The sequence below is a fragment of the Pinus tabuliformis genome, chromosome 6 (assembly GCF_031772625.1).
Source record: "Pinus tabuliformis cultivar Carrire ecotype Pingquan chromosome 6, CPIR1, whole genome shotgun sequence".
Lineage (NCBI taxonomy): Eukaryota > Viridiplantae > Streptophyta > Pinopsida > Pinales > Pinaceae > Pinus > Pinus tabuliformis.
The window spans coordinates 1,296,820,885-1,296,846,409 of NC_142292.1; the positions used below are offsets into that span (position 1 = coordinate 1,296,820,885).

At 34.8% G+C, this 25,525-nt stretch overlaps 2 protein-coding genes across 2 annotated transcripts; both read left to right on the top strand.

Moving 5' to 3' along the window:
* The first annotated feature begins 16,893 nt into the window (after positions 1 to 16,893).
* LOC149263370 (BURP domain-containing protein 6-like) lies at positions 16,894 to 18,531 on the top strand. The gene is made up of 3 exons (XM_089426199.1): positions 16,894 to 16,979; positions 17,306 to 17,374; positions 17,468 to 18,531. The coding sequence occupies exons 2-3, from the start codon at positions 17,327 to 17,329 to the stop codon at positions 18,422 to 18,424; spliced, it is 1,005 nt and encodes a 334-aa protein (XP_089282325.1). The 5' UTR covers positions 16,894 to 16,979; positions 17,306 to 17,326; the 3' UTR covers positions 18,425 to 18,531.
* Positions 18,532 to 21,730: 3,199 nt separating this feature from the next.
* On the top strand, positions 21,731 to 23,561 carry LOC149263371 (uncharacterized). Its single transcript, XM_089387863.1, has 3 exons — positions 21,731 to 21,913; positions 22,500 to 23,058; positions 23,160 to 23,561. The coding sequence occupies exons 1-3, from the start codon at positions 21,731 to 21,733 to the stop codon at positions 23,294 to 23,296; spliced, it is 879 nt and encodes a 292-aa protein (XP_089243989.1). The 3' UTR covers positions 23,297 to 23,561.
* The last annotated feature ends 1,964 nt before the right edge of the window (positions 23,562 to 25,525 follow it).

Consider the following 25,525-nt stretch of genomic DNA (forward strand, 5'->3'; position numbering starts at 1 on the left):
TTTGGGCGGCTTAAAAATTCAAATTTGTTTGAAACTTCTCTCATTTTATCTCATCCAAAGTCTGGTTTGAGCTCTGGATCAAGTTGAAAGTGAAATACATCATTGAGAAAGCCGAAGGAGAGGTCGCATGTTGAGTTTAAACAGTCACTGCGAATTTGCTACGGAATTTACTGTTTTTGCCATTATTTTCAAAAGCTATTTTCGACCAGATGGAGCTAAATTTTAGAAAACTGAAAGAGGGTTTTACCAAGAACGGGCCAAAGAACGAAAACCTCCTTAATTCTCTATACAGGTGTCATATATTGGAAGAGTCAAATACATACTTACAGTCTATTTTTCTGGTTTTGGCTTTTCCTGTTTTAGTTATGATGTTCAGGTGCAGATTGTGAAGAGATGGAGAATAATATTTTGACATTGAGAGAGGTTTCTCTCAAGGGTACCCTAATATACAAAAAACCTTTCGATTTTGTAAAATTTGTCAAGATTCAGGATATATGAGCTTGTCTTTGAACCCTATTTTTTAGAAATTCTATCCCCTCTGCTGCGCAAGTTTACCAGTCATGGTTATTTTCATAAATTTGTATTTTGGTACCTTCTAGAAGTGATTTTTCTGGTTAGATAAGTGTGGATAAGTCATTTTAGTTGAGTTTCCAGACATGATGTTTCTAAACTATTTTAAGTTTTAAATCAGTGATGTTTCTAAATTATGATAACTTCGATATGGTAGTTCTTGCTTTTTTGCAGATGCATTGCATCTAGACTATTCTACTTTTGTGAAGTGAATTCGACCACGTAGAGTGGTAATTTCTAATTCCTTATTGTATTTAACGATGTAAATACATGTAAAAAGAGGAATTCGAGAGTGAAAAGAGAAAACTCTGTAAATAGTGGAGAAAGTTTTAAAACAATGATCAATACATCAACACAGGGACTGTTTTGTTCCAGGATTCTTGTGTCAGCCATAATGGTGATGTACCTCTCTTTGTGATTTGTCTTCCCTTCTAGTTTTCACATGTACGTTTGCTTCTTAATTGTTTGAAAGAAAATTATGTTGCAGATTTTACATTGGTAACCTGCTGATGCTTGTTAAACAATTTCATTTTTTTCTTCTAAAGTTAGATATCATATTCATTTATACATGCTTTATATTTAACAGATCCTTACTCTCATTTCATCTCATCCATACTACAACAAATTTTGTAGATCCATAAGTCTGCGTACCTCACTCTAGTTCAAACTGCTCTATTGATTGTGATTAGTTACTGAAATATTATTTTGACTCCATGCCCAATGGAATCTCTCTTTCACCTTGTAGCCACAATTTAAAAAAAAATTCACTCTAATTATCATAACCAGCCTAAAACCCAAATCCCTTCAGTCATTCAATTGATTGATAGAATAACATAGCGAGAGAGCCCTCTCTAAGGCTAGGGGGGCTGGACCTTAGCCTAAAATTGGCTTGTGGTTACCTCTGGGGTTTCTCTCCTCAGCCTAGAGAAATATACAGAGTGCTAATAGCTGACACACTTGCATGATAGAATACATTTCTTTATCATAGGTGGGGTATTTCCAAATTGTATCGAAAAGTATCTCACTATGATAGGCCACCGAATGCCCTTGTTGTGTGAGAACTACACCAATGGCATAGTCGAAGGCGTATGTCTCGATTTCAAATGGTTGTTGTAGGTATGGTAATGTGAGTACTGATGTAGAGCATAGGTGGTGCTTCATCTCAATGAATGCCTTATGTCAGGATTTGGACTAGGAATTTTTTTCTTTTGCTCCACCCTTGGTAACATGACTCAAAAGCCAAGTGATATAAGAGAACCCCAACATGAACCTTTAATAAAAATTGGTAGGGCCTAAAAAGCTGCGAAGCTTTGTTAGAGTGGTCGAGGTCGGCCAATCCATAATGACTTAGATCTTAGCCAGATTGACATGCATGCCTTGCTCATTAATGATGTAGCCGAGATATTGGACCTGGCTCATTCCAAAGTGTATTTCTCCATGTTGGCACATTATTTGTGCTGTTTCAAGGTTTGAAGGATCTGCTGAATGTGTTGCAGGTGCTCTTCCCAACTCTTGTTGAAGATGAGGATGTAATCCAAATATACAACCACAAACAAGTTGGTGAAGGCCCACAAGATGTCATCCATCAGCCTTACAAAAGTTGCATGGGAATTTGTCGACCCAAAAGGCATGACCAACTACTCAAAAAGGCCCTCCTTGGATTTGAAGGTGTTCTTCCATACATTTGGGGGTTCTATTTGAACTTGGTGATTGCCATACTTCAAATTTATTTTTTTGAAATACTTGGCCCCTTGAGTTAGTCAAGAAGGTCATCAATCCGTGGGATTGGATACCTGTTCCTGAAAATTATTTTCTTTAGTCCCCGATAGTCAATGCAGAGCCTCTAGGTTCCATCTTTCTTTTGTACAAGTACAATTAGGCTTCCACAAGGTGAGGAGCTTGCTCGGATGAGCCCTTTTTGTAGTAACTCTTGGATCTGCCACTTGATTTCTTCATTTTCCAGAATGGAGCGACGGTATATTGGCTCATTGGGTAGAGGTACTTCGGGAGTCAGATCGATCAAATGCTTGACCTCACAGTGCAAAGGTACCCGAGTGGGTGACGAGAAGATGTCCTTGTATTCTTCCATGACCTTATTCACTTTCTTCTGTTGCATGGGGGAACCCTTCCTGGGGGCCATGGATGTGGACACTATATTCCCCTTACTTTGTTATCGAATCAGAATGAAAAAAAAATTCCCAATCTAGGAGATGAACTTACTACATTGCTTATTAGCATAGATTAAAGGAATGGTGGTAGGCGGGGCTACCTACGGTATCTGGTATAAGTTATTTCCCAAAGTAATAAAAATAGTGCAAGGCCTAGACTCATACACACCATTATGCTTCCACAAGTATGGTTGGCCTAATAACACATCACAAGACTCAAGAGGAGCAACATCACATAGTACCTCATCCATTAAGGGCTTGATGTTGTAGGGAAGGCGACAGTATTGGCTAATGCAGAGAGCCCATCCTCGGTGGAGCCACATGATGGTGTATGATTGTGGGTGTGGTGTGGTTGGTAGGCCCAACCGCTTAACGACCACTGCTGAGATGAGGTTCTTTTGGTTCCCACCATTGACAATGAATTGCAACAAAGACCCCTTCACCCACATCTGTGAGTGGAAGAGATGCTCCCCTTCCTCTAGATCTCCGGGCTCAATATTCTGGACCTTTGTGGTGATAAAGATGGTGATGGGCTCCGCATCGATAATCTACTTCGATTTGTCACTCCACTTTTCAGGTTCTGACTTAGAGGTTGAACATGCATCTGCCTTTGAAGCCTTCAACTTGGCCACTAGTGACTGCTTAATGCGACACTCACTTGTGTTGTGAGTGGGGCTCTTGTGGAACTTACACCACTTGTTTGTGTCCTTCTTTGTCTTTGTGGTGCTATTCTTTGCTTACGGATTTGATGGTTTTTCCTGGGTCACCACCTTTGATTTTTCCTTTGTTCTACAGTTTGGGGGTGCCCTGCTTCAGATTCGTAGATCCAAAGTATCACTTCTTTTGTTTAAATTTTTGTTTGATCTTGATGGCATATCAGTATGCGGTGCCAAGCGAGGAGATGTTCAACAACTCCATATTGTCTTGGATGTGTATGTGTAGATAGTTGTGATACTTGAGCACTAGATGTCGCTCAGAATCATTGATACCCAACTTCGTGAAAAGGGTATGAAAAATATTTGTGAACTCTGGCACGTCTTGGTCCCTTCCTTGCCGCAATGTGGTCCATTTTATGTACTTATCTCATAGCTCCTGAAAAGGTAATATTTTTCCTTGAAGTCATCTTGAAAGGATTTCCAAGTGGGTGTAGCTGAAAATAGTGAGGGTTCCCTCTCGTCCTTCTGCTCATAGCAGGTTTCCCACCAGTCCTTGACGAGGGGGACGAATTTGAGGAGCTCAAAAGAAATTTTTTCCCTATCAAAAAGATCATGAAATGAAAAATATCCTTACGGTAGATTTAACCATTTATCTATGGCATTTGCATCTATTTGGACTTCAAATATAGGAATTTCAAAGTTAACTTGTACCTTGAATGGGGCAAAACCTTCGAAGTGACTACAGGATGAAGATGTGTCACCTATTGGCATCCGCCGAAGGATCTAGACAAAGTTTTCCAACATATCATTCCTTTTTCACTCAAGGGCTTCTTCGAGAAACAATTTGGTAGGATCTCTTTCTCCCTCATCTTTTTTTTCTTCAACCGTGGGATGCCATCGATGTCAGCAGGGATGGCCTTGCAAGGGCTCAACCAGTTCATGCAAAAAAAATAGAGAAAGGGTAGACCGCTCTGATACAATTGATCCAGATTTATGAAGGAATGAAATGAAATAGAGATATAAACATAAACACAAAGCTACAACGAAAAAGAAACTTCAATTCATTAATAACAAAGTACTGAAAACTGTTACATGTAGAATGGAAATAAACTGCCTCAGGCGATGACAACTTATCTCTGAGAAGGGATGTGGTGGCTACATGCCTTCTAAATTGTGTTTCAATGAGGCTCAAAGGCCTATTTATTATTTAGAAACAATGGAAAACCATAAACATCCAAAAACCTAACCCTAGGAGATGAAGCACCAAAAGTCTTTGGGACCTATTGGGGTAAATTGGTACATCAACTGCCTGGGGTCGTAACTTGGGCATACAATCTCCATTTAACGTGTACGATACCTTGTTAGAAAGATCTATCTAAGGACTACTACAACATGCCCAAAAAACCACAACTCACTTCATATGGTACTTTTTCATATGATATATATTTTTAATTAATCAATTAAATTAAAAGGGTAAAAGGGCACAACTAATTTGGAGATAAATCTCAAATTTTGGTTTGTGTATACTATTAAGAATATTCTAGAATATTCCATGGCAGTTAAATCCCTTCCATCCACCTATTCATAGTTAAATTAAAATTATGGAAACCTTATTTCAAAATAGACACCCTATCGATGTAAATATGTTTGTTTCTATTAATGTTATTACTAGTGTAGCCATATAAACTAAATAGTTGGTAAATGCCGACATGCATCAAAACACTTACTTTATCTATACATCTCAAATTTCCAAAATTAAAAAAATCGCAAGAGTTAACTAAATTATAATTTTATTTAAAATAACCATTGTTATTATTAATGATGAAAATAATTAATATATAAGTTAAGCATATATAGATTTAAAATCATGCGACAAGATTCTTAACCATGGAGGTTCACCCCCACTTTATTATGGAGATTCTTAATCTATAAATAATTTTTGTTAACGATGAGGTGTTACATGTATTCATCCATCCATCGATGCACATCGAGGAGATTGTCAAGAAGGCTTTTGGGTGCCTGGACATTGCCTTGACTATTAGAAGGATTTTGGGTGTCTAGACATTGCCTTGCCTATTTAGGTTTATGCATTGTTAGTCGTAACCACACACAAACGCGGTGAATGTGATTAAGGATAATACTATTTTGAAGATATCTTTAGCCTAAATTTATAGGAGTCCACGGTGTTTTTGTTGAGCAAATTGGAGTTCATAGTCTTTTTCCAAAATTGGAGTCTTCCTATAGAAGTCCACTTCTTCATTCCTTCAATATCATCAAGGAAAAATCCTCAGCTGTGAATAAAAACTTCTTCATTCCTTCAACATCCTCAATGACAAATCCTCAACTGTGAAGAAAAACTAAACTAATCCTGTAACAGCTATGTTGTTTAGATCAATGAAATGAAGTTACAATCATGAAATTATGGTTATTGTGTGTATTCTACACATTAGTATGAGGGGATGTGTGATTTAGTCTGTACTCAAAGTGGAGTTGACAAATATCCATTTTAAAATAAAAATGAAATATTCTTTAAATAAAAAAAATAATGTTCGCTATAATAAAAAATAAAAATGAATATAAATATTTGGTTACTTTTAACTAAAGGTATTATAAAACATCAATATTCTCACTCTCACTCTTAGCCGTAAATAACAATAACATAATTTCATTGTTGATATTACCACCCAATATGAAGGAGACAAAGACACTATAAAAATATTTCACTCTCATTCTTAACCATAAATAATCAAGTATCATGATTCCATTGTTGATATTACCACCCAATATGAAGGTGACAAATACACAATAAAAATATTTCACTCCATAAATAACTAGGTAACGTAATTTTATATCAACTAATTAAAAAAACAAAAATCTTATATTTTCATTTTTTAGTGTGAGAAAGATGTATAATTCTTTTACTTTCTATAAGTATTTTAGTATGGACTTAAATAAACTATTAATATCCATCTTAAATAATTTGTTTGGACATCAACTTGATATATATATAGATTTTTTTTTTCAATTTTTTTTGGAAGTAAAAAAGTTCAATTGCTTCTGAATAAAAGAAATATATACCATTCATTTAATTTTTAATATGAAAGTAATATATTGCATTTAAAAAATACTATTAATAAAAAAAATAATATGAATTATAAATAAAATATTAGGTTAACTAATATTGACACATATTTCAAAAAATATTAATAAAAAATAAATAAACATTTTAAGGTGAAAAATGTAATTTATAAATATAATATTTCAATGTTCATGTTAAGTAAAATATTTTAATATCAACTATGCATATATTATATATGGCTTAAAAAACTATGTATATATTACATAAAAGTAATTGAAAAAATAAATTTAATACTTAAAACATGTGCCTCACTAATTTACATTGTGATCCTTTTTGAAGTATATTTATTAGGTCAATTTTGTCTAAAATCTAGAAATTCAAGACATCGAGTCTATATATTCATTCAAAAATGCAATTTAATTAATAAAAAACCATAAACCATGAATATAGCAAGTGTCTCAAGGGATGAAATTTTTCTAAGTTTTACAGTTTGAAAAGGGTTTGCACCTCAAGAGGGATTTGATCCCTCTACATCCGTGATTAAGATGGATCTATACTAATATATTTTATGATTTTTTTTTTGAAATTTTCTCAAAATCAACTAACCACATGTATTTTATTGATGCCATCTTTAAATAAAACTTATCAATTGACAATAAATTAAATTAATAAGTATAAAAAAACTTGATAAAAACAAAATATCATAATTTTTTTATAAATTAAATTTGAAAATATTCAAAAACATAATAAAAAATAAATAAATATCTTTAGATTTTTTCATCTTAATATTTTTATTATTTTTTAAATATATATTTTTCATAAATTTTATTTTAAATTAATTATATATTAAAAATAATATATTTAAATTCTTAAATTTATATAAATTAAATATATCTTAAAAAATTAAATATCAAATTTTATTTATTTATTTAAAAAAATATATTTTTTAAATAATAAAAAATAACAATTTTACAAAAAAATATTTCACTACTCATTGTTTGTACACAAAATTGCCGTTGCCAATTACATGACACATATAAAATATGTAGCGAAGATACCCACTTGAATGACACATACATATATTACACATGTAGCGAAGATACCGACGTGAATGAGATATCTCTAAGTGTAGCCCACGCGAGTCAGCTTGGATGTCGATGTCGTATAATTAATGTAACCTTATCATTGACATGACACAATGCTTTCATAATGTAGCGATGATACCCACATGAATGAGATATCTAAGGCTAATATCTAAAGTTGAATGAAGATGAAGATATATATATCACTTTATTGGATAGGAAATATAATTTATATCTAAGGCTAATATATTTAAAGTTGAATGAAGATGAAATATAATTTATATCTAAGGCTAATATATTTAAAGTTGAATGAAGATGAAGATGAAGATATATATCTAGGGTGAATATCTAAAGTGATATAAGAAATATAATAAATTAGTATAGAATTATTTTAAGAGATTGATTTTTTTTAGAGTGTATAACATAATGTGTTATTTTTCATTGTTTAATTTTTAAATGTTAAAAAGAGTATATATATGATTAAATAAAAATTTTAACCATATATATATATATATATATGAAATTGATATCAACGTTTATTAGTTAATATAGATTTTAAAATAGTTTATTTAAATATTTTGTTTAAATATTTTTGAAAAGTATAAGATTTAAACCTCTGATTCACACATTTTTTTACTTCTAATAATTATACAATATTCATTTTTTTATAACTGGCAATTGCTCCTAAAGGTGCAAAGGTACGCTGAAGGAATAGAAGATTGGAATGCCATCTCACCACTCTTGAATGCATGCATGCTCATATGGTTTTCCAAATTCTCCAATCCAAACGAAGGAGTGTATCAGACTAAACCATTAGAGGTTTCTACATGTGGGAAGTAAAATAATACCAGATTTTCTTATGGCATATGATGTCATCAACAAGGATGTTATAATGCATTTTCTCTTAAAACTTTTGGATAAGCCATAGGTGCCAATGCACCCTCCACTTTCCAACCCTACTCCTTCAAAGATGTAGTAAAGACTCGGTCATTAACATTTTATTAAGATTTGGAAATTTGTGTTAGCACTTTATGGATGGTTTTTTATTAAATGTATGAAAATTTTTCCATTTATACATTTAAAAATGTTAAATATTAATATTATAGAAATTATTTTAATATGTTAATATTACAATGGAACTATAACCATTTTTAATTAAATTTATGTTTTTTTTTTTGCATTTATACATTTAAAAATGTTAAATATTAATATTATAAAATATATTTTTAATATATTAAATGTTAATATTATAAAATCTAATTAAAATAGGTATTTGAGGGCACCAATAAAATGAAAATAATAATTTAATTAACATAAATTAATTAGCTTTTGAAAAGTTAATAATTAAGCCATGCAAACATCTAAATAATCATTAAATAAATTTAAGTTGATGAAATGTTATAAAAAAACTATGTAAACTTAAAGGCTAAGTATTATTTATTAACGAGGGAGTGACATTTAAGTCCCGAGCTTTCTCCACTCCACTCAAATTCAAATTGGTGGTCACATGGCTAGAGGTTTGCCTACCTCACTAAAATTCAAAAGGACAATAGTTGGTCACGGGTGACTAAGATAAGCCACGTGTTACTACTCACTAACATAGACTAGGTGAACCACTGTTACATTGAAAAAAAGACAATATTTTTCCACGTCCACGTGGAGAGAGTTAAAGGTCAAAATGCTTTGACTGTAGAATAACATCAAATGTTAAAACTACCAAAGCTCTAAATAGGGTCAAATTGAACAACATAGTTAATTGTAAATTCAAAACCTGTTGTTGCCACTCACCAAAATGGATGGCGAGTCACTCGCACGAGAGCTCGTAGGCGAGTGTCCCCAAACGATGACAGACAAAAGCATTAAACAGGACGTTGTGTGATGCATAATGGTTGCGTCTCGCATACTTTGATTGTCTTCAAATAGACTGATATATGATGCTTCATGTCATGCTCTAAAACAACAAAACACAGAAATGGAGTCGATATATGATGCTTCATGTCATGCTCTAAAACAACAAAACACAGAAATGGAGTTGCACTGCATTTGTTGATGATAAAATATACCCCTTTTCATCATGAAATCTTTCCACGTCCAAGTGGAAAGAGTTAAATATGGGCGACACGTTTCACCAGCCGCAGACAAATGGGTGAGGCCTCGGGCACACATGACAGGTAAATGTTGGCATTGAACCGTCCATGCAAATAAAGGAAAAAACTTGGGGGTAGGCATGTGTGGCTTGCATGCATCCCACATGCCTCCTCTACTAATCCCTTAGCTGATAACTGCTGCTTCTTGTTTATTTTTATATTTTCTTGCCACTCGGGGATCACTTCCATTTATGTCTTTGCCTTTACTGCAACGACAGAGAAAGAACACCCAAGCAAGTAGTTTCCCTACCATCAACGTCCATCCTTGGTAGCTACTCACCATTTATACTGTCAACTAATCTTTCGGGATTGTTATTGTACAATATGTAATTAGTTTTACATTCATTTTTTACAGTTAATAAGTTACCGAGACACAAGTGTCTCGTACCTATATTGCACATGTATAAATAAGTAATTTTATCATTAATATGATGCTCTTTCATTGTTCTATTTCATTGTGGAGTTTATTTGGGCTTGTAAAGTGGTATCAGAGCCCCAATTGAGTTGTTTCTAAACTCCATGTATTTGAAGTCTATGGCATAAAGGAGACACAGAGCATGAAGACTATGAGGATAGCTGAATGCAACATAAGGTTAGCCCAGTGGGACACTCAAACTATTGATTCTTTGTAAGTTTTATAAATTTTCGTCATAATGAAAGACGATTGGAGAAATTCAGTGGTATACAATTTTTTTTTTAACATATCCTTGGAAGTTAGAACACATGTTGGAGTTTTGAGTGCTTGTTGTTCTCAATAAAAATTTCCAATACTGAGTCGAATACCAATAATTGTTGGATTGTTTGCTAAAAGTCTAAGTTCCATGTATCCAAGGGCTACTTGTTGTTTTAATTTTGGGAGGTGAGGCTTTATTTGCATTTACTGCATCAAAGGGGAGTTTACTTACAGTGAAATTTCTGAAGTATAGTATTTGCATTTACTACAGTAAACAAGAGTTTAATCACAATAAAATTTGTGAAGGATATATTTGCATTTACGACAATAAATAGGAGTTTAATTACAATAAAATTTTTGAAGGACCAGAGTTTAATCACAGTAAAATAAAATATTTGGAGGCTAATAAGATTTGAACCTAGCTCTTTAGTAGGCTATTTTTAACACATTTTTGAAACTTACCAGTAAACCACAGAGCCAACTTTGTTTGAAACAAGAGGAGAAAATTTTTATATCTTTTCAGAAGTATTGCATATATTTTGAATTTGAAAGGATTTGAAGAATATTTGGCTGCACAAAAATTATGACTTCAATAGTTTCCATAGTTGGAGTTGTTCTTAATGGAAAGGAAAATTATCAAGAGTGGTTTAGAAAAATTAAAAGTGTCCTTGTTTTTAACAATTTGTGGGAAGTTTGTCAAGGCAAGAAGGATAATGACTGAAAATAAATTGCACCGGAGCTGCCTAATAATGAGAAGTAGTGTGCAATTTGGGAGACAAAAGACAACAAGGCATATGCATTAATAATTGCATCAGTGACAGAAGAGTGCCGATATATCATTTCATGTGGTACTGCATTCGAAGCATTAAAGAAGTTGAAATAATTGTATGATTCACACTCAGAACTCGAAATTGTTCAGTTATTGTTAAATTTGTTTAATTTGGAGATGAAGGATATCGATCCTTTCAAGAGTGCCTTTGAAATAAAATCCATTTTTTATGATATAGAAGCCACTGGATTTAAAGTAGATTTAGAACTTACAACTTTTATAAAAGTTCTTCGCCCTGTCTATTCACACTATTTGGAATCTCTCCAAGCTAATGGGCAATTAAAAGACATTACATTTGATAAACTAGTAAGAAAAATACCTGAAAAAGAAAAAGCCTTTGGGAAGAAAGAGGCTCCACCTAAATCTAATGTAGAAACTTTGTGCCTTGCACAAAAGGATCAGAAGTCTCATGCTTAAACTTCTAGAGGTGATAAAAGTAGTAGAGACCGTGGTAGGAGAAATTATAGAGGCAGGGGGGAAAGTAATCAGGGAGATAGACAACAATGGAATTTTAATGATAGACCAGCTATCAAATGTTTTAGATGTGGTAAAATTGGTCATACTACTACTAATTGTAAAATCCCTTGGGAGAAAGTCAGTGAAAGGAGAGAATAGTTGAATGAAAAGAAATATCAACCACCACCAGATAAGGGAAAATCATCAGAGTCTGCACATTACATTGTTTCTCACTGTAATTTTAATATTAATGATGTTTTCAACACTATATTTTCTTCATGGCAAGATAGTTGGATTTTGGATTCATGAGCCACTTGTCATATGACATTTAGGCGAGATTTTTTTGAAACTTTCAGTGATGATATTGATGGTGTTATTTACTTTGCTGATAAGTCTCAAATTAAACCACATGGCATTGGGTCTATTCGTTTGAAGATACCAAATCTTGCATATTATGTTCTACATGATGTACTTTATATTCCATAGTTTCAACGAAATTTGATGTCTCTTATCCATATTCGGCAGCAGGGGCATTCTATTCATATATTTGATGGCATCATCGAGATAAGAAGAGCAACTGATCATGCAGTTATTATGAATGGTGTGGAAGAAGGTACATTTTTAAAGTTAAATGGTACTTCATCTACTAATTCTCGTGAAATTTCTACTTTTTTGACGCAACAAAGTGATATCCTATCTCCCGACTTGTTGTGGCATGCTCAATTTGGTCACATCAATTATGGCAGGATCAAAATTATGAAAAAGCAAGGTATTGAAGGTCTTCTAACATTTCCAAGAAAGATTACACCTTGTGATGCTTGTATTTTGGGAAAACATTGTAAACAACCTTTTCATAGTTCTTCTTTTAGAGCTTCACGAAAATTAGGTCTTATACATTCAAATTTATGTGGACCTATGCATGTTGCAACTGCCAATGGAAATAAATATGTGCTGACATTTATTGATGATTACTCGAGAATGTGTTGGGTGTATTTGTTGAAGAATAAGTCACAAGTGTTTGAAGTTTTTAAAACTTTTCATTTGATGATTAAAAATGAAACTCAATAGAATATAGGCATTCTCAGCACTGATAACGGTGGAGAGAATACTTCTCATGTTTTTGAACAATATTTGAAGGACAATGGAATCAAACATCAGATTACCATACCTTATAATCCACAACATAATGGCGTTGCAGAATGTATGAATAGAACTTTCCTTAATATGGTTAGATCTATGATGTTCTTTAAGAATGTTAAGTTGATGTTTTGGGGAGAAGCAATTCTTTGTGCAACTTATATTCACAATCGTTGTCCTTCTTCTATCATCAATAATAAATCTCCTTATGAAATGTGGTATAATCGTCTTCTTGTTGTTCAACATTTTAGAGTCTTTGGTTCTCTATGCTATGCATTAATTCCCAAACATCAGTGCAACAAATTGGGTGCTAGGAGTCACAAATCTATTTTCTTGGGATATTCTGCTACTTCCAAAGCATACAGGTTGTATGATGAAGAAAATAAAAAATTCATTCTTTCTAGAGATGTTATTTTCCTTGAATGAGATAAGGATAATTCCACTGTTGATAGGAAACTGGCTCATTTGGAGAAATTTTCATCTAATAAGTTCTATTTTGAATCTAATAATGATGTTCCACACACTAAAGGGGGGGTTCCCATTCTGGATCAGTCTGTGGTTTTTCCATCTTTGACTCATGAGGATGTTTCTGCTGAAGAAAACTTGGAAGATAGTGTTGTTTCTGCAGGGTTAGAAAGTGTTCTTGAAGAATCTGTACTTCAGGATGAACGACCATCACAACCACTTCAGTAACCTTTACAAAGATCTACACGTGCTCAAAAAGTTCCAAGCATGTATGATGATTTTGAAACAGGAATGTCTTCTAAAGGTGATTCAGGCAATGTTTCTCATGATTGTGAATTCAATCATTGTATAATTAGCGAACCTAATTCTTTTGAAGAAGCTGCTAATTGTGATGAATGGAAGGATGCAATGCAAAAGGAATATGATGCATTTATTAAGAATGGAACTTGGAGGTTAGTGGATCCTCCTGCAGGTGTCAAACCCATTGGTTGCAAATGGGTGTATAAGATCAAATACAAACCAGATGGTTCACTTCATAAATACAAGGCAAGGCTTGTAGCAAAAGGATATGCTGAGAAGGAAGGTGTTGACTACACAGAGACATTTTCTCCTACAGCAAAATGGGGCACGACTAGAACTTTGTTTTCTCTTACAACTCAGAATAGCTGGAAGATACACCATATGGATGTTAAAACAACTTTTTTGAATGGCGATTTGAAGGAGGATGTTTATATGTTTTAGCCCAAAGGTTTTGCTATTAAAGGCAAAGAGAAAAAGGTATGTAAGTTGGTTAAGGCTTTGTATGGAATGAAACAAGCCTCTCGTGCATGGTATGAAAAATTAACTGAACACCTTCTCAAGTTGAATTATAATTTATTTGATCTGGATGATGCAACTCTTTTTGTTAAGAAAATTGGAAATTCAGTTGTATATTTGGTTGTGTATGTAGATGATTTGATGATCACAGGAAACAATGATGACTATATAGCGTCCATTAAAAGAGAATTATTAAAAGTTTTTGACATGACAGATTTGGGTTTATTACATTATTATTTAGGGATTGAAGTTGATCAGAAACCCAAATCCATTTTCATTTCTCAGAAAAATTATATTGGATAGCTATTGGACATATTTGGGATGCCTGATTGTAATCCCGTCACTACTCCTATGGAGTAGAATTTGAAGCTTACTTCCATTGAAGGAAGTATGTTTGAAGATCCAACAAAGTACATGCAACTTGTTGGAAGTTTGAATTTTCTAACTACTACTCGACCTGACATAACTTTTGTTGTAGGGATACTTTCCAGGTTCATGCATAAGCCATGTGAAGGTCATTGGAATGCAACAAAGCGAGTGCTCAAGTGTTTGAAAGGCACTCGAACATATGGCATCAAATATTTAAAAGTTGCAGATTTCCATCTCACTGGTTATTTAGATTCTGATTTTGATGGAGATAAGGAGAATAGAGTCTCTACTTCTGGTTATTTGATGAGTCTTGGATTAACAACCATTAGTTGGAGATCACACAAGAAATCCGTTCCTGCTGATTCTACCACTGAATCCGAATATGTTGCAGCAACTCAAGCTACAAAAGAAATCATTTGGCTTTGTAAAATACTTGAAGACTTGCAGGAGAAACAAAAAGCTTCAACTCCACTACTCGTTGACAACTCTTCTGCAATTCAGTTGGCCAATAATCCAAAGTTTCATGATCGAAGCAAGCATATTAACACCAAATATCACTTGATTTGACACTATGTAGAGGCCAAAGTTATTCATCTGACACATTGTCCTACTTCAGAGCAGATCACAGACATATTTACAAAGTCACTGGGATGTGAAAAGTTTGAAAAGTTCAGAATGTTACTCAGCATGGCAGATGTCCCTTCAGATTAAGGGGGGATGTTAACTAATCCTTCGGGATTGTTATTGTACAATATGTAATTAGTTTTACATTCCTTTTTTACAATTAATAAGTTATCGAGACACAACTATCTCGTACCTATATTACACATGTATAAATAAGTAATTTTATCATTAATACGATGCTCTTTCATTGTGGAGTTTATTTGGGCTTGTACATACATAGTCAGGGATCACAACTGCTCTCCCATGTGAAGTTGCAAGCCATACCAAATTTGCACCTGCAACTGTCATTGCGCCAACTTATGGGATTAGTGATTATTTGTCTCGCTTGCATTGCTACTACAATGAGATGAATAGGCTCGCAGAAAAATGCACCCTAGAAGAGAGTCTCGTGTAGTTTCGAAGCTCGCTGGTAATATATAGTTTTTTTCAAGAAAATATATGCGGCTTGTTTACTGAGTCTGCTGCTTGCTAATGAGAAACATCATGTCCTTTTTCTTAGAGGCTTACTTAGATACTATGAAAGTTGCAGATTAAGGTGGACGAATTTCCCACGCCCAAACTTAAAACGAGGGATCTCCATTTCCACCTCGGTAACATGTGATTTTGATTATTGAGTTGTTCTTGTTTGTTGCTTGTTAATTGTGAATGCAAATGCTAGGTTGTTCTTGTTTCTTGTTTGTTAATTGTGAATACAAATGATAGGTAGTTCATGTTTGTTAATTGTGAATGCAAATGCCAATTGTGAATGAAAATGCTAGGCAGTTGAGGGAGGAGTGGGAAGAAACAATGACGAAGGAGGTTCTAGTTGCATACAGAGTGATGCTGAGAGCGATCTTCCAATGCTAGCTCAATCTGCAAAAGAAATCCAATGCTAACTCAACTTGCAAAAGAAATCCGATTCAAGTTTGAAGAAAGAAAACCAAGCAATTTCTTCCACCTCAGAGATCCAAAAACTCTAGCAAGATGCATGGGAAGCAACAGACTTCCTCACTAACATGGTGGTACAGGCCAAACTCACTGATAGAGGCAGATACAAAATAAGGCTTGATAAATAACACAAGGGAGCTACATTGAAGATTCCTTGTGAAGAGAAGGTCTCAATGCTACTTGAGTAACCTCTTCAAGGTGATTTGAATTTTTAAATTTTGATGGGAAATTTTGCCAATGACATTTTTAAATTTTGATGGGAAATTATATTTTTCTCCATTAATATGTAATAATAACATTTTGATACATTCTGTTTTTTAGCAATTTTAGACTATATTTTAAACTAAAAATGTCTATAACATTTTGAGCACTATGAATTAATGTTGGAGAAATAATATGAATTAATGTTGGAGAAGTAGTATGAATTAATGTTGGAAAAGTAGTGAGTTTTCTTTTCCAATTCTCCAAAAAAATAAATAAATGAGTATTTATAAAATGTATACTCTTTTTCCATAAAGAGTCAATTTTTTCATACCGAATCAGATTTGAATTCGAAACTTGATAACTCTAACCCAAATAAATCACTATCCTTCCATATTATTACTGAATGAGAATAAAATAAAATAATATTCAATAAACAATATTAACCCACAATCGACTTAGTATTACATTGACGATGACAGTTAATTGTTAATTTTAACTTAGTTGAGTGAGACAAACCATAGTGTAATTATGGGTCATGATACCGACGCGTTTGACAGTGAGCGGTTGAACGTATTCATCCATCGATGCGCATCCAGATGACCGAGAAGGATTTTGGGCGCCTGCCTGGACACTGCCTTGCCTATTTATGTTTCAGCGTTGTTAGTCGTAGCCACACGCAAACTGATCAACGTGATTCAGGATAATACTATTTTGAAGGTATCTCTGGCCTAAATTGATGAATGCTTTCTGCATTTGATTGGAATTATTGCAGCTGAGTCATTTTAACTCTTGGACAGATGATATTTCTGGCTACATTATTGCGTTAGATTGGAATAAATAGTCTTATGGACAGATGATATTTCTGGCTACATTATTGCTTTAGATTGGAATAAATAGTCTTATTGCCGAGACTTTAGTTTGCCAAAAACTGTGTTGGGCTGTTAATTATTTAATATTCGACTTGTTAACATGATTGCTTCTCGAATTATGGGTAGTTCCTTAGTTTTATTGATATGTGAAAATCTTTGAGCTGCGTTTTGTAGGATTTGCTTTCATTTGCTTTCATGGCATGCAACATGTGGTTTTCTACTGCCCTCGTTGTTCTTCTGCTGGTAAGTTTTCGATGTGTAAGCACTTATACGACTTTTCATATGCCTTCATGTATAACTGACATTTATACATCTATTGTGGCATGCGGATATCAGTATGTCGCAGTGGGCAGTGAAGAAGTGCAGGCTGAGTCTTCTGCATCTCCGACACTGAGTTACTGGCATCGCAAGTTGCCAACGACGCCCATTCCTGATGCTCTGCAGCAACTCATTTTCCCTTTCTCATCCCAGAAAACGTCGGAACTGCTGAACGCGATAAGAGAGGGCAACAAAGTTTCTACGGGAGAACCTGCCCTTACATCTAAACTTGACCGCCGAGTACCGGCGGGGGGAGGATACGCTTACGCGGCAGAGGACAATGCCATCATAGCCGACCCTTCCTTGTCGGCGATGTTTTTCCTGGAGGAGGACTTGCGCACTGGAGCAAAGTTGACGCTCTACAGAAAAAATCTGAAGAGATCAAGCCCGGACAGTAGAATATTCTTCCTTCCGCGTCGTTTAGCTGAAGCTATTCCATTCTCGTCTGATAAACTCTCAGTAGCCTTGGAAATGCTCAACATATCCCAAGGATCCTACGCAGCTCTTGCTATGAAGCACACTTTACAAGTGTGTGAAAGTCCCGCAATTAGTGGAGAGATCAAATATTGCCCAACGTCGTTGGAATCCATGATTGATTATGCCACATCTACTTTGGGGACCAGTGGCGTGAGTGTGTTAGAGACGAATGTACCCTGCAACCTCAACTCTCAGCGATATACTATCACTGGCATTCCTTTCCAGAGCAAATCCGGCTTAAAGTCAGCGATTTGTCACACCCTGATATATCCATACGCTGTGTACTATTGCCATCAAATTCACCAGACCACCGCTGCGCGGGTGTCTCTCAAGGGCGACGATGGCAGCACTGGAGAGGGAGCGGTGGTGTGTCACAGTGACACGAGTGCGTGGAATCCTCAACACTTGGCATTCAAGGTTCTCAATGTCAAGCCCGGTGGTGCACCCATCTGCCACTTCGTGTCCGGCGAAAACGTTGTCTGGGTCCCTGTCAACTAGATTCTCTATTATCTACAATCTGTATGTAGTGTTTATTGGTCTTCTCCTTCTCTGTATTCGTGTATGTAGTGTGTATTGGTGTTCTCCTTCTCTGTATTCGACGAGAAGATGAAGCCTATATACATGGACTGTCGTAAATAAAATAACGACGGCACCACATTATAATGAAATCATACCCAAGGAAGTCCCATAGTGGGCGAACACCTGGGTACGCTTGGTGGTGAAGTGCTCTTTCTACAGCAGTACATGAAGGAAATTGTGTGTTTTGTAACTTGTTAAACATAAATACTAAAACTTCTAACATCAAGGTGAAGACGTTCTATGAGTGAGTATCCAACAATAAAAATAAAAAGATTTCTGATAAACACAATTCAACAATTGCTATGAAAAGCACAATGATATCGGAGGAAAGTTTCTAATGCAATGTGAGAATACAAAGGTGATCTAAAATAGGAAAGGACTCAGCTGCTCATAAAGAGGCGCAAATCACCTGAAACAAATAAAACAGATCCAGAATACCAAATCATGGCCACAAACTCTGAAGTTTCAAAATTGAAATGAAATTATATTAATATTGACTGATGACCAAAATAGGTCAATTGAACTAGAAAGTACTGCATAACAAATTTGCAATAAGGGAAGTGCAAAAGTCATCTCCAAAGCTTATAATACACTAGCTATTCTATGGATGTGAAAAATTATTGCAAACTGCTCCAGTTGTGTTTTCTATCTGCCTATATCCCGCTTGGTGATTAGCATTTAATTTTTATCCTCTCTTGAGTTTGTACTAATATGAAGCATCTACTCCTATCCCGGGTAGATTTTGAATTGACAACCTCTGGGGTGCATAAAACAATAGATCTAATTAAAGGGGTCACAAAACAGGCACATGGCTTAACAGTTAGGTTGGCTAAAAATGCTATTTTATATGATTAGGTCATTGGTAGATTTAAATGAAAAGCACTATGCATCTCAAAAACTTACATGCAAGTTAGGAGAGCTTATGAAGCGGGCTTGTGACTATATACAGTAAAAACAATAGTAAGTTAAATACAGAAGCTTATGAAACTAGTTTTTGGAGACCTCTTTGGTTGTTGATTGAATCATTTTCAAGAAATGTATTAATATGGAAACTTGAACAAAAATGGTATTACGGTAACATTGGGTTTTGCCTTCGATGTATCCCATAATATATGTAACATTTATTTTTTGGAATAAAAATAGAGAAACTTCAACTGGAGTTTAAAATCCCATCAAAAAAGAGAAGATAGGAATTTTCTGTCTGTTCAAATAATGTGAATAGCATTGGCAGTTCATCTTCTTGGTTGCAGTTGCTCACAATGAGAATTCACAATGTACTGCCTCTTTCTTAACTAAAGCTACATGTCAGTCAAAGTTCTCAAAGTTTCTTTTCTTGTCATAGAGAATGTTTTGTTACTTCAACTGTGTAGGGTTGGTTTCCTAGATAGTAAATTCAGAAACGAAACTGTTTCAGAGAATGTTGTTGAATAGATTGTTCTCGACTAATATGCTGTTGTGGTTCATTGACCATTTCAACAACAATCCACATCTTTTATGATTATTTGGAGGACAAAGGTTTGCCATGTATATTTTCCCTGAGGGTTCATAGAACTAAAGTATTTTGGCTTACATTAATGTTAGGATGAATAAAATCTATTTGTATAGTTTATGATGATCAATGAGATTCCAAAGTGCAGTATGGAAAAGATTATGACTACCATGCTCTAGTAAAACTGTTGGACAAGCTACTGCATTCTATGGCACGAACAGAAGATGAACAGTTGGTGGTGATTTCTCAGGTTAGAATACAATTAAGTGTAAATATATAAGATTGACAAGCTTTCACTGAATATTATTCATGTTTGTTGATTATATATAATAAGGTTAAGAATACCTACCCCAACTAAGGTTTTTTGGTGATTGACAGGTTCTGGTTGCAGATATAAATATTGGTTATGAGGATATTGTAAATACACAGGTAGAACCATGCAAACTGAAAATTATTTATCTCAACTATTAGGAAGTTTTGTTGGCAATTTCAACATTCTATGCATTCTGGATTTTTGTCAAGTTATGGGCTATAGTTTCTGATGTTTGAAGAATTCATCATTTATAATATGTTCTCGGACTATTCATATGCAATTGGCGGTTGTAGGTTGTATCTGGCATATGTTCTCGGACTATTCCTCCCTCAACCTTTCTTTACAATATTTCTTATTGCACTGCACTAATGTGGCAGGTTTCATGAAGAATATGAATCAATGTTGGAGAAGAGTTACAATTGTGGAAGCATATGTTTGTGTAAAAGTTAACCAATAACCAAATTGACAAATTGACAATACAATTGAGATTTTAATTAATTAATTTATATATATATATTAATAAAATAATTTAGATTGTAGATGTTATTTGGTTTCCAATATTCATTATTTTCAATTTTTAATATTTTTTTGAAAAATACTTGTACTTTTTAATCATTCATAGAAATTCAACAATTCCAACTTCATAGGTCTATCGGCCTCTCTTTGTACCTTTTGGGACAATTGCTAGTTAGGTCGATAGGCCTTCCTATGCATCAACAATCGTCAACCTATTTACCCTGCTCCGTTCGATCAGATGAGATACTTTCAACCGTTGATTTGAAGGGTGGTTTCTGCTGCCGATTTTACAGCTAGTTGTTACGCATTTTACGTCGGAGTTCCAGGACACCACTTGGGTGCAGCACAATCCCAAGTCCAGGTGCATGCACCTGTCTGCACAAACTCCTCCCTCTACATTCGACAAGGTTTAGAGGTTAGTATAGCGTCGTGTATATATTCGCGCAGAAATCCAACTGCTCCTTTTTCTATAGCAACACGGCAAGAGCCGAGCGCAATTCGATTTGGGTCTATTCTCAGCCTGCAATTCTTGAGGGGGGTCAAAATTTCTCAGAGCTCACGCGCTTTGTTAATTAGAGGACACATGCTAACTGCTCCCCCTGAGTCAGAATGGGAGGAAGATGATGTATATTTGAAACAATGAAAGGAAGCATTGCGGTTGCTCAGGTATATTTTGCCAGCCTATTTCCATGAAGTCCATTGAATTTTTTTAAGGTGATCAATACTGATAATTGAGAAGGCATGAACATATATTATCATCGCTTGTTTTCAAGCAGGGCTGCAAATTGACATTCAAGGGAAGCTGAAAGAGCTTATTTGTGAGGCGATCACAACAGATGAAAAGGCATTGTTAACTAAACAAAGGGTAAAAAAGAGGAAGAGACAGGCCAACAAGGATGTAAGTTCCATGAGATCAAAAGAGAAGCACTCGGGTCTTGGTCCAACTCGCTCCTCTCCTTGGTTTCATGTCTTTTCTAGTTGCGATAATCAACAACCACTTGGAAGTTTGGAGAGTGTGGAGATTGAGAAGAATGAAGAGAATAACGGAACTTTTGTGGCAAATACGATCACGGGAAGGATTTCCAGAAAGGTAATGCTATCCTCACTTTATCTTTTCAATTGGCCCCTTTAAATTTGCAAAGTCACAGTTCATGCCTCAACATATTATAAAACATTTTTAATCATTTTATTAACACTATTTTAAGTACCTTTTACTTTCCATGGAGTAATCTTTGCTGCTTCTAGAAGCTGTTAAATTCTGTTTCTACCTGAAAGGAAGAAATCCGGTCATTAATTAATGATTTCCATCTGAGTATGTATATAACATAGTCCGCAAACCATATAGTGCTCTAAGACATATTCCTGTGTCCTAGAATGGCTTCAGAGGTTCCCCTCGCATCCAGCGTCCATCAACTTTTCCTTTGACCACTCAAAGTTGTCTATGACTGGTGTAAATGCTGAAAATACGGATAAATAGCAGAACACTGAAGGGATTCGTGGTGATTTTGGGTTTTCTTATCATTATGAAGTATAATTGTAATGTTTAGTTTTTAGGGTGTCTATTTTGCTATTCATACAAAAAAATGTTTTAGTGTGAGGTTCCACTTACTCAGGTGACTTTATTATCGGTTTTGGGATGGCTAACTTTATTTAATTGTACTTTTGCTGTGTAACAGGGAAAAAAGCAACCTCAAACTACAGCAGAGGAACCCGAATGTACTGTTGTGTTAACAAATCCTCTGCAGGTGAAAAATTTGTTAAATGATACTACCAATGAGCATCATCTCAAAGAAGCCAAGGAAGGGCCAGAAGAGAATGGCTTTAACGATACTAAAAATCATTCCAAGGTAGCATCGATAGGGCCAAACAAGAATAAGCATTTATTGAATGATGATTGCGAAAATATTACTGAACCAACTGTAGAGGGCCTAAAAGATCATGGCTCTAACAATGAAAAACTTGCTTCAGATAACATATCATTGGATGGAAAAAGAATAAAAAGGCCAAAGATCATGGGTCCTAACCATGTGGAATCCTCATCTATAGCAAATGATGCCCGTACTTCATTAGAAACACTTGATGGAAGCTTATGCAGTAAAAGGACTTCGAAAGCGGCCACATCAAAAGCAAAGTTGACAAAGAAAAGTAGAAGTCCAATCCATCTGGAAAAATCTAATGGAGGATATAAAACAAAATGTCAGTCCCCTGACACGAAAATGATCCACTCCCAAAAAGGTAATTTAGAAACTGATATGTTTGTCACCCCAATAAGTTATCTATCTTCCCTTGGAACCATCATTATGAAAGTAGAGAAGTTAACAACATTCCCTTTGCAGGTGAAGATTCAAGAAAAGATAGTGTTATTGCTGATAACAACCTGAAAGCACAAGCACAGGATAGCTTTGAAAAACAGAAGCAGGCATATAAAACTATTGTAGTGCGATCATCACCCTGTCTTAGGTCACTACAGTGAACTTGTTCCTAGAACTAGTGGCATTTGGGACATGAGGAAGTGACTCAGCTACACAGGAGGAGAACATGTTCAGGCCTTAAAAAAATTGCTTCAGTGAGTCATATTATATACAAGATCATCTTCAGTTTGATGTTTATTTTGATGATGTAGTTACTCTTGAAGCCATGATAATATTTTAATCAGCACATGTTTATGCTGACGATTATGTAGGCAGGTTTGCTTTGCAGGCAAAGCAAAAGGCAAAGCTGCAAGAGCATTATCACTAAATAGTGTGCTGATCTAATCTTCTTCTGTAAGAGCAGAACAATTTCTTTGAGTAATCTTCATTTTGCTATAGTGTGTTTTATGAGTGGGAATAATTGAGGTATTAGAGATTAGTGGTGGGGAGGAGGGGGATAAACATCATAATTTTCAGTATTTAAAGAAGAAAATATATGGTGGTGGCCAAACATAATCCCTTAGTCATTAAAAAAATCCCTTAGATCAGAGATAAAATAAGATTAAAGCAACAGAACGGAGGCATGCATAACTATCATGGGATTTTTTATTTTTATTTTTTTTGTTCTGTAAAACCAAATAGGTTAACAGAGTAGTTTAAGTGGCCAAACCTCAAAGAGCATCTTTATCTTTGACATGCAAACCATTTCCTCTTCTAGATTTTCATTTCAATCAGAAACAAAAATGTATTTTTTGTTTTTTCAAAATAAAACTCGGGAGGAGAAAGGCTTTTATTTCGTAACTCACTTTGAATATATAGAGAAAATCCCATGCCATTTCCATTTTGATAAGTGAGATGAAGTGAATTCATTCCAGTCACCTTGAATAAAAATCACTGTCGGTATCTCCTTGTGCACCATCGCCCTCTGCGATATTGTCCAAAATGTTTCCGAGTTCAATCTGCCCAATGCAATTGTGCTAAATGCTAGGTTTGTCCATGCAAAAATACACCTGTATGGGCTTCATGCAGCAGAAGCGGTGCAGGCCTTGGAATTGCGATTGGAAATGATTGAATACAATACTTCTGCCCCATCTGGTCCAGGAACAAACCAGCGAAGCAGTTTCAATACAGAGCAACAATCTTTGGGATTATTATCCTTGTGAACTTGGAGGCCATCTGAACTTCAAGTCATAACAGGTAAGAAGTTACTTCACTGTTTCATTTGAAATCAGTTGTTGGTTGTTCTAAAAATTTGCAAGATACTGTCACAAGGGAAAATATAGAGCAATTGGACAAGTCCTTATATTGGAAATATGCAAGGGAAAAACAATTATATCAATGAAACTGTGATTTCTTGTTTTGTCTGTTGTCAAATTTTGATGTGACTAACTATAATCTAGTGATGAGCATCGTATGACGTGACTGACTATAATCTAGTGATGGGCATCGTCTGATTATGGATATCAGATTCCTATCTCAGCAAATATACAGTTTCAAACACTCTGTTTTGCTGTTTTATGCTATATTTGCAAGATTTTGTCACAATCTGCTATATTTGCAAGATTTTGTCACAAGGAAAATATAGAGCAATTAGATAAGTCCTTATATTAAAATATGCAAGGGAAGAACAATTGAATCAATGAAAATGCGATTTCCTGTTCTGTCTGTTATCCGATATGATGTTAGTCCAATCTAGTGATGGCCATCATCTGATTATGGATAGAAGATTCCTATCTCAGCAAAAATACAGTTTCAAACGATATATGTTTTGCTGTTTTCTGCTCTATTCGCTAGATATTGCCACAAGGGAAAATATAAAACAATTGGATAAGTGCTTATATTGGAAATATGCAAGAGAAAAACAATTATATCCATGAAAATGTGATTTCTTGTTCTGTCGGTTGTCAAACATGATGTGACTGAGTCTAATCTAGTGATGGGCATCATCTGATTATGGAAAGCAGATTCCTATTTCAGCAAAAATACAGTTTCAAACAGTATATGTTTTACTGGTTTCTGCTCTATTTGCAAGATATTGCCACAAGGGAAAAGATAGAGCGATTGGACAAGTCGTTATATTGGAAATATGCAAGGGAAAAACAATTATATCCATGAAACTGTGATTTTTTGTTGTCTGTTGTCCAGTATGATGTGACTCCATCTAATCTAGTGATGGGCATCATCTCATTATGGATAGCAGATTCCTCTCACAGCAAAATATAGTTTCATATAGTATATATATGCTTGTTGTTTTGTGTTATATTTGTTAAATGTTTATCATCCTTATATGT

Bases quoted from the DNA above. Each gene is read 5' to 3' on its own strand.
- LOC149263370 (XM_089426199.1), top strand. From the start codon at position 17,327: ATGGCATGCAACATGTGGTTTTCTACTGCCCTCGTTGTTCTTCTGCTG. The intron at 17,375-17,467 runs GTAAGTTTTCGA...TGCGGATATCAG, and splicing joins CCCTCGTTGTTCTTCTGCTG to TATGTCGCAGTGGGCAGTGA.
- LOC149263371 (XM_089387863.1), top strand. From the start codon at position 21,731: ATGAGATCAAAAGAGAAGCACTCGGGTCTTGGTCCAACTCGCTCCTCT. The intron at 21,914-22,499 runs GTAATGCTATCC...GCTGTGTAACAG, and splicing joins CGGGAAGGATTTCCAGAAAG to GGAAAAAAGCAACCTCAAAC. The intron at 23,059-23,159 runs GTAATTTAGAAA...TTCCCTTTGCAG, and splicing joins AATGATCCACTCCCAAAAAG to GTGAAGATTCAAGAAAAGAT.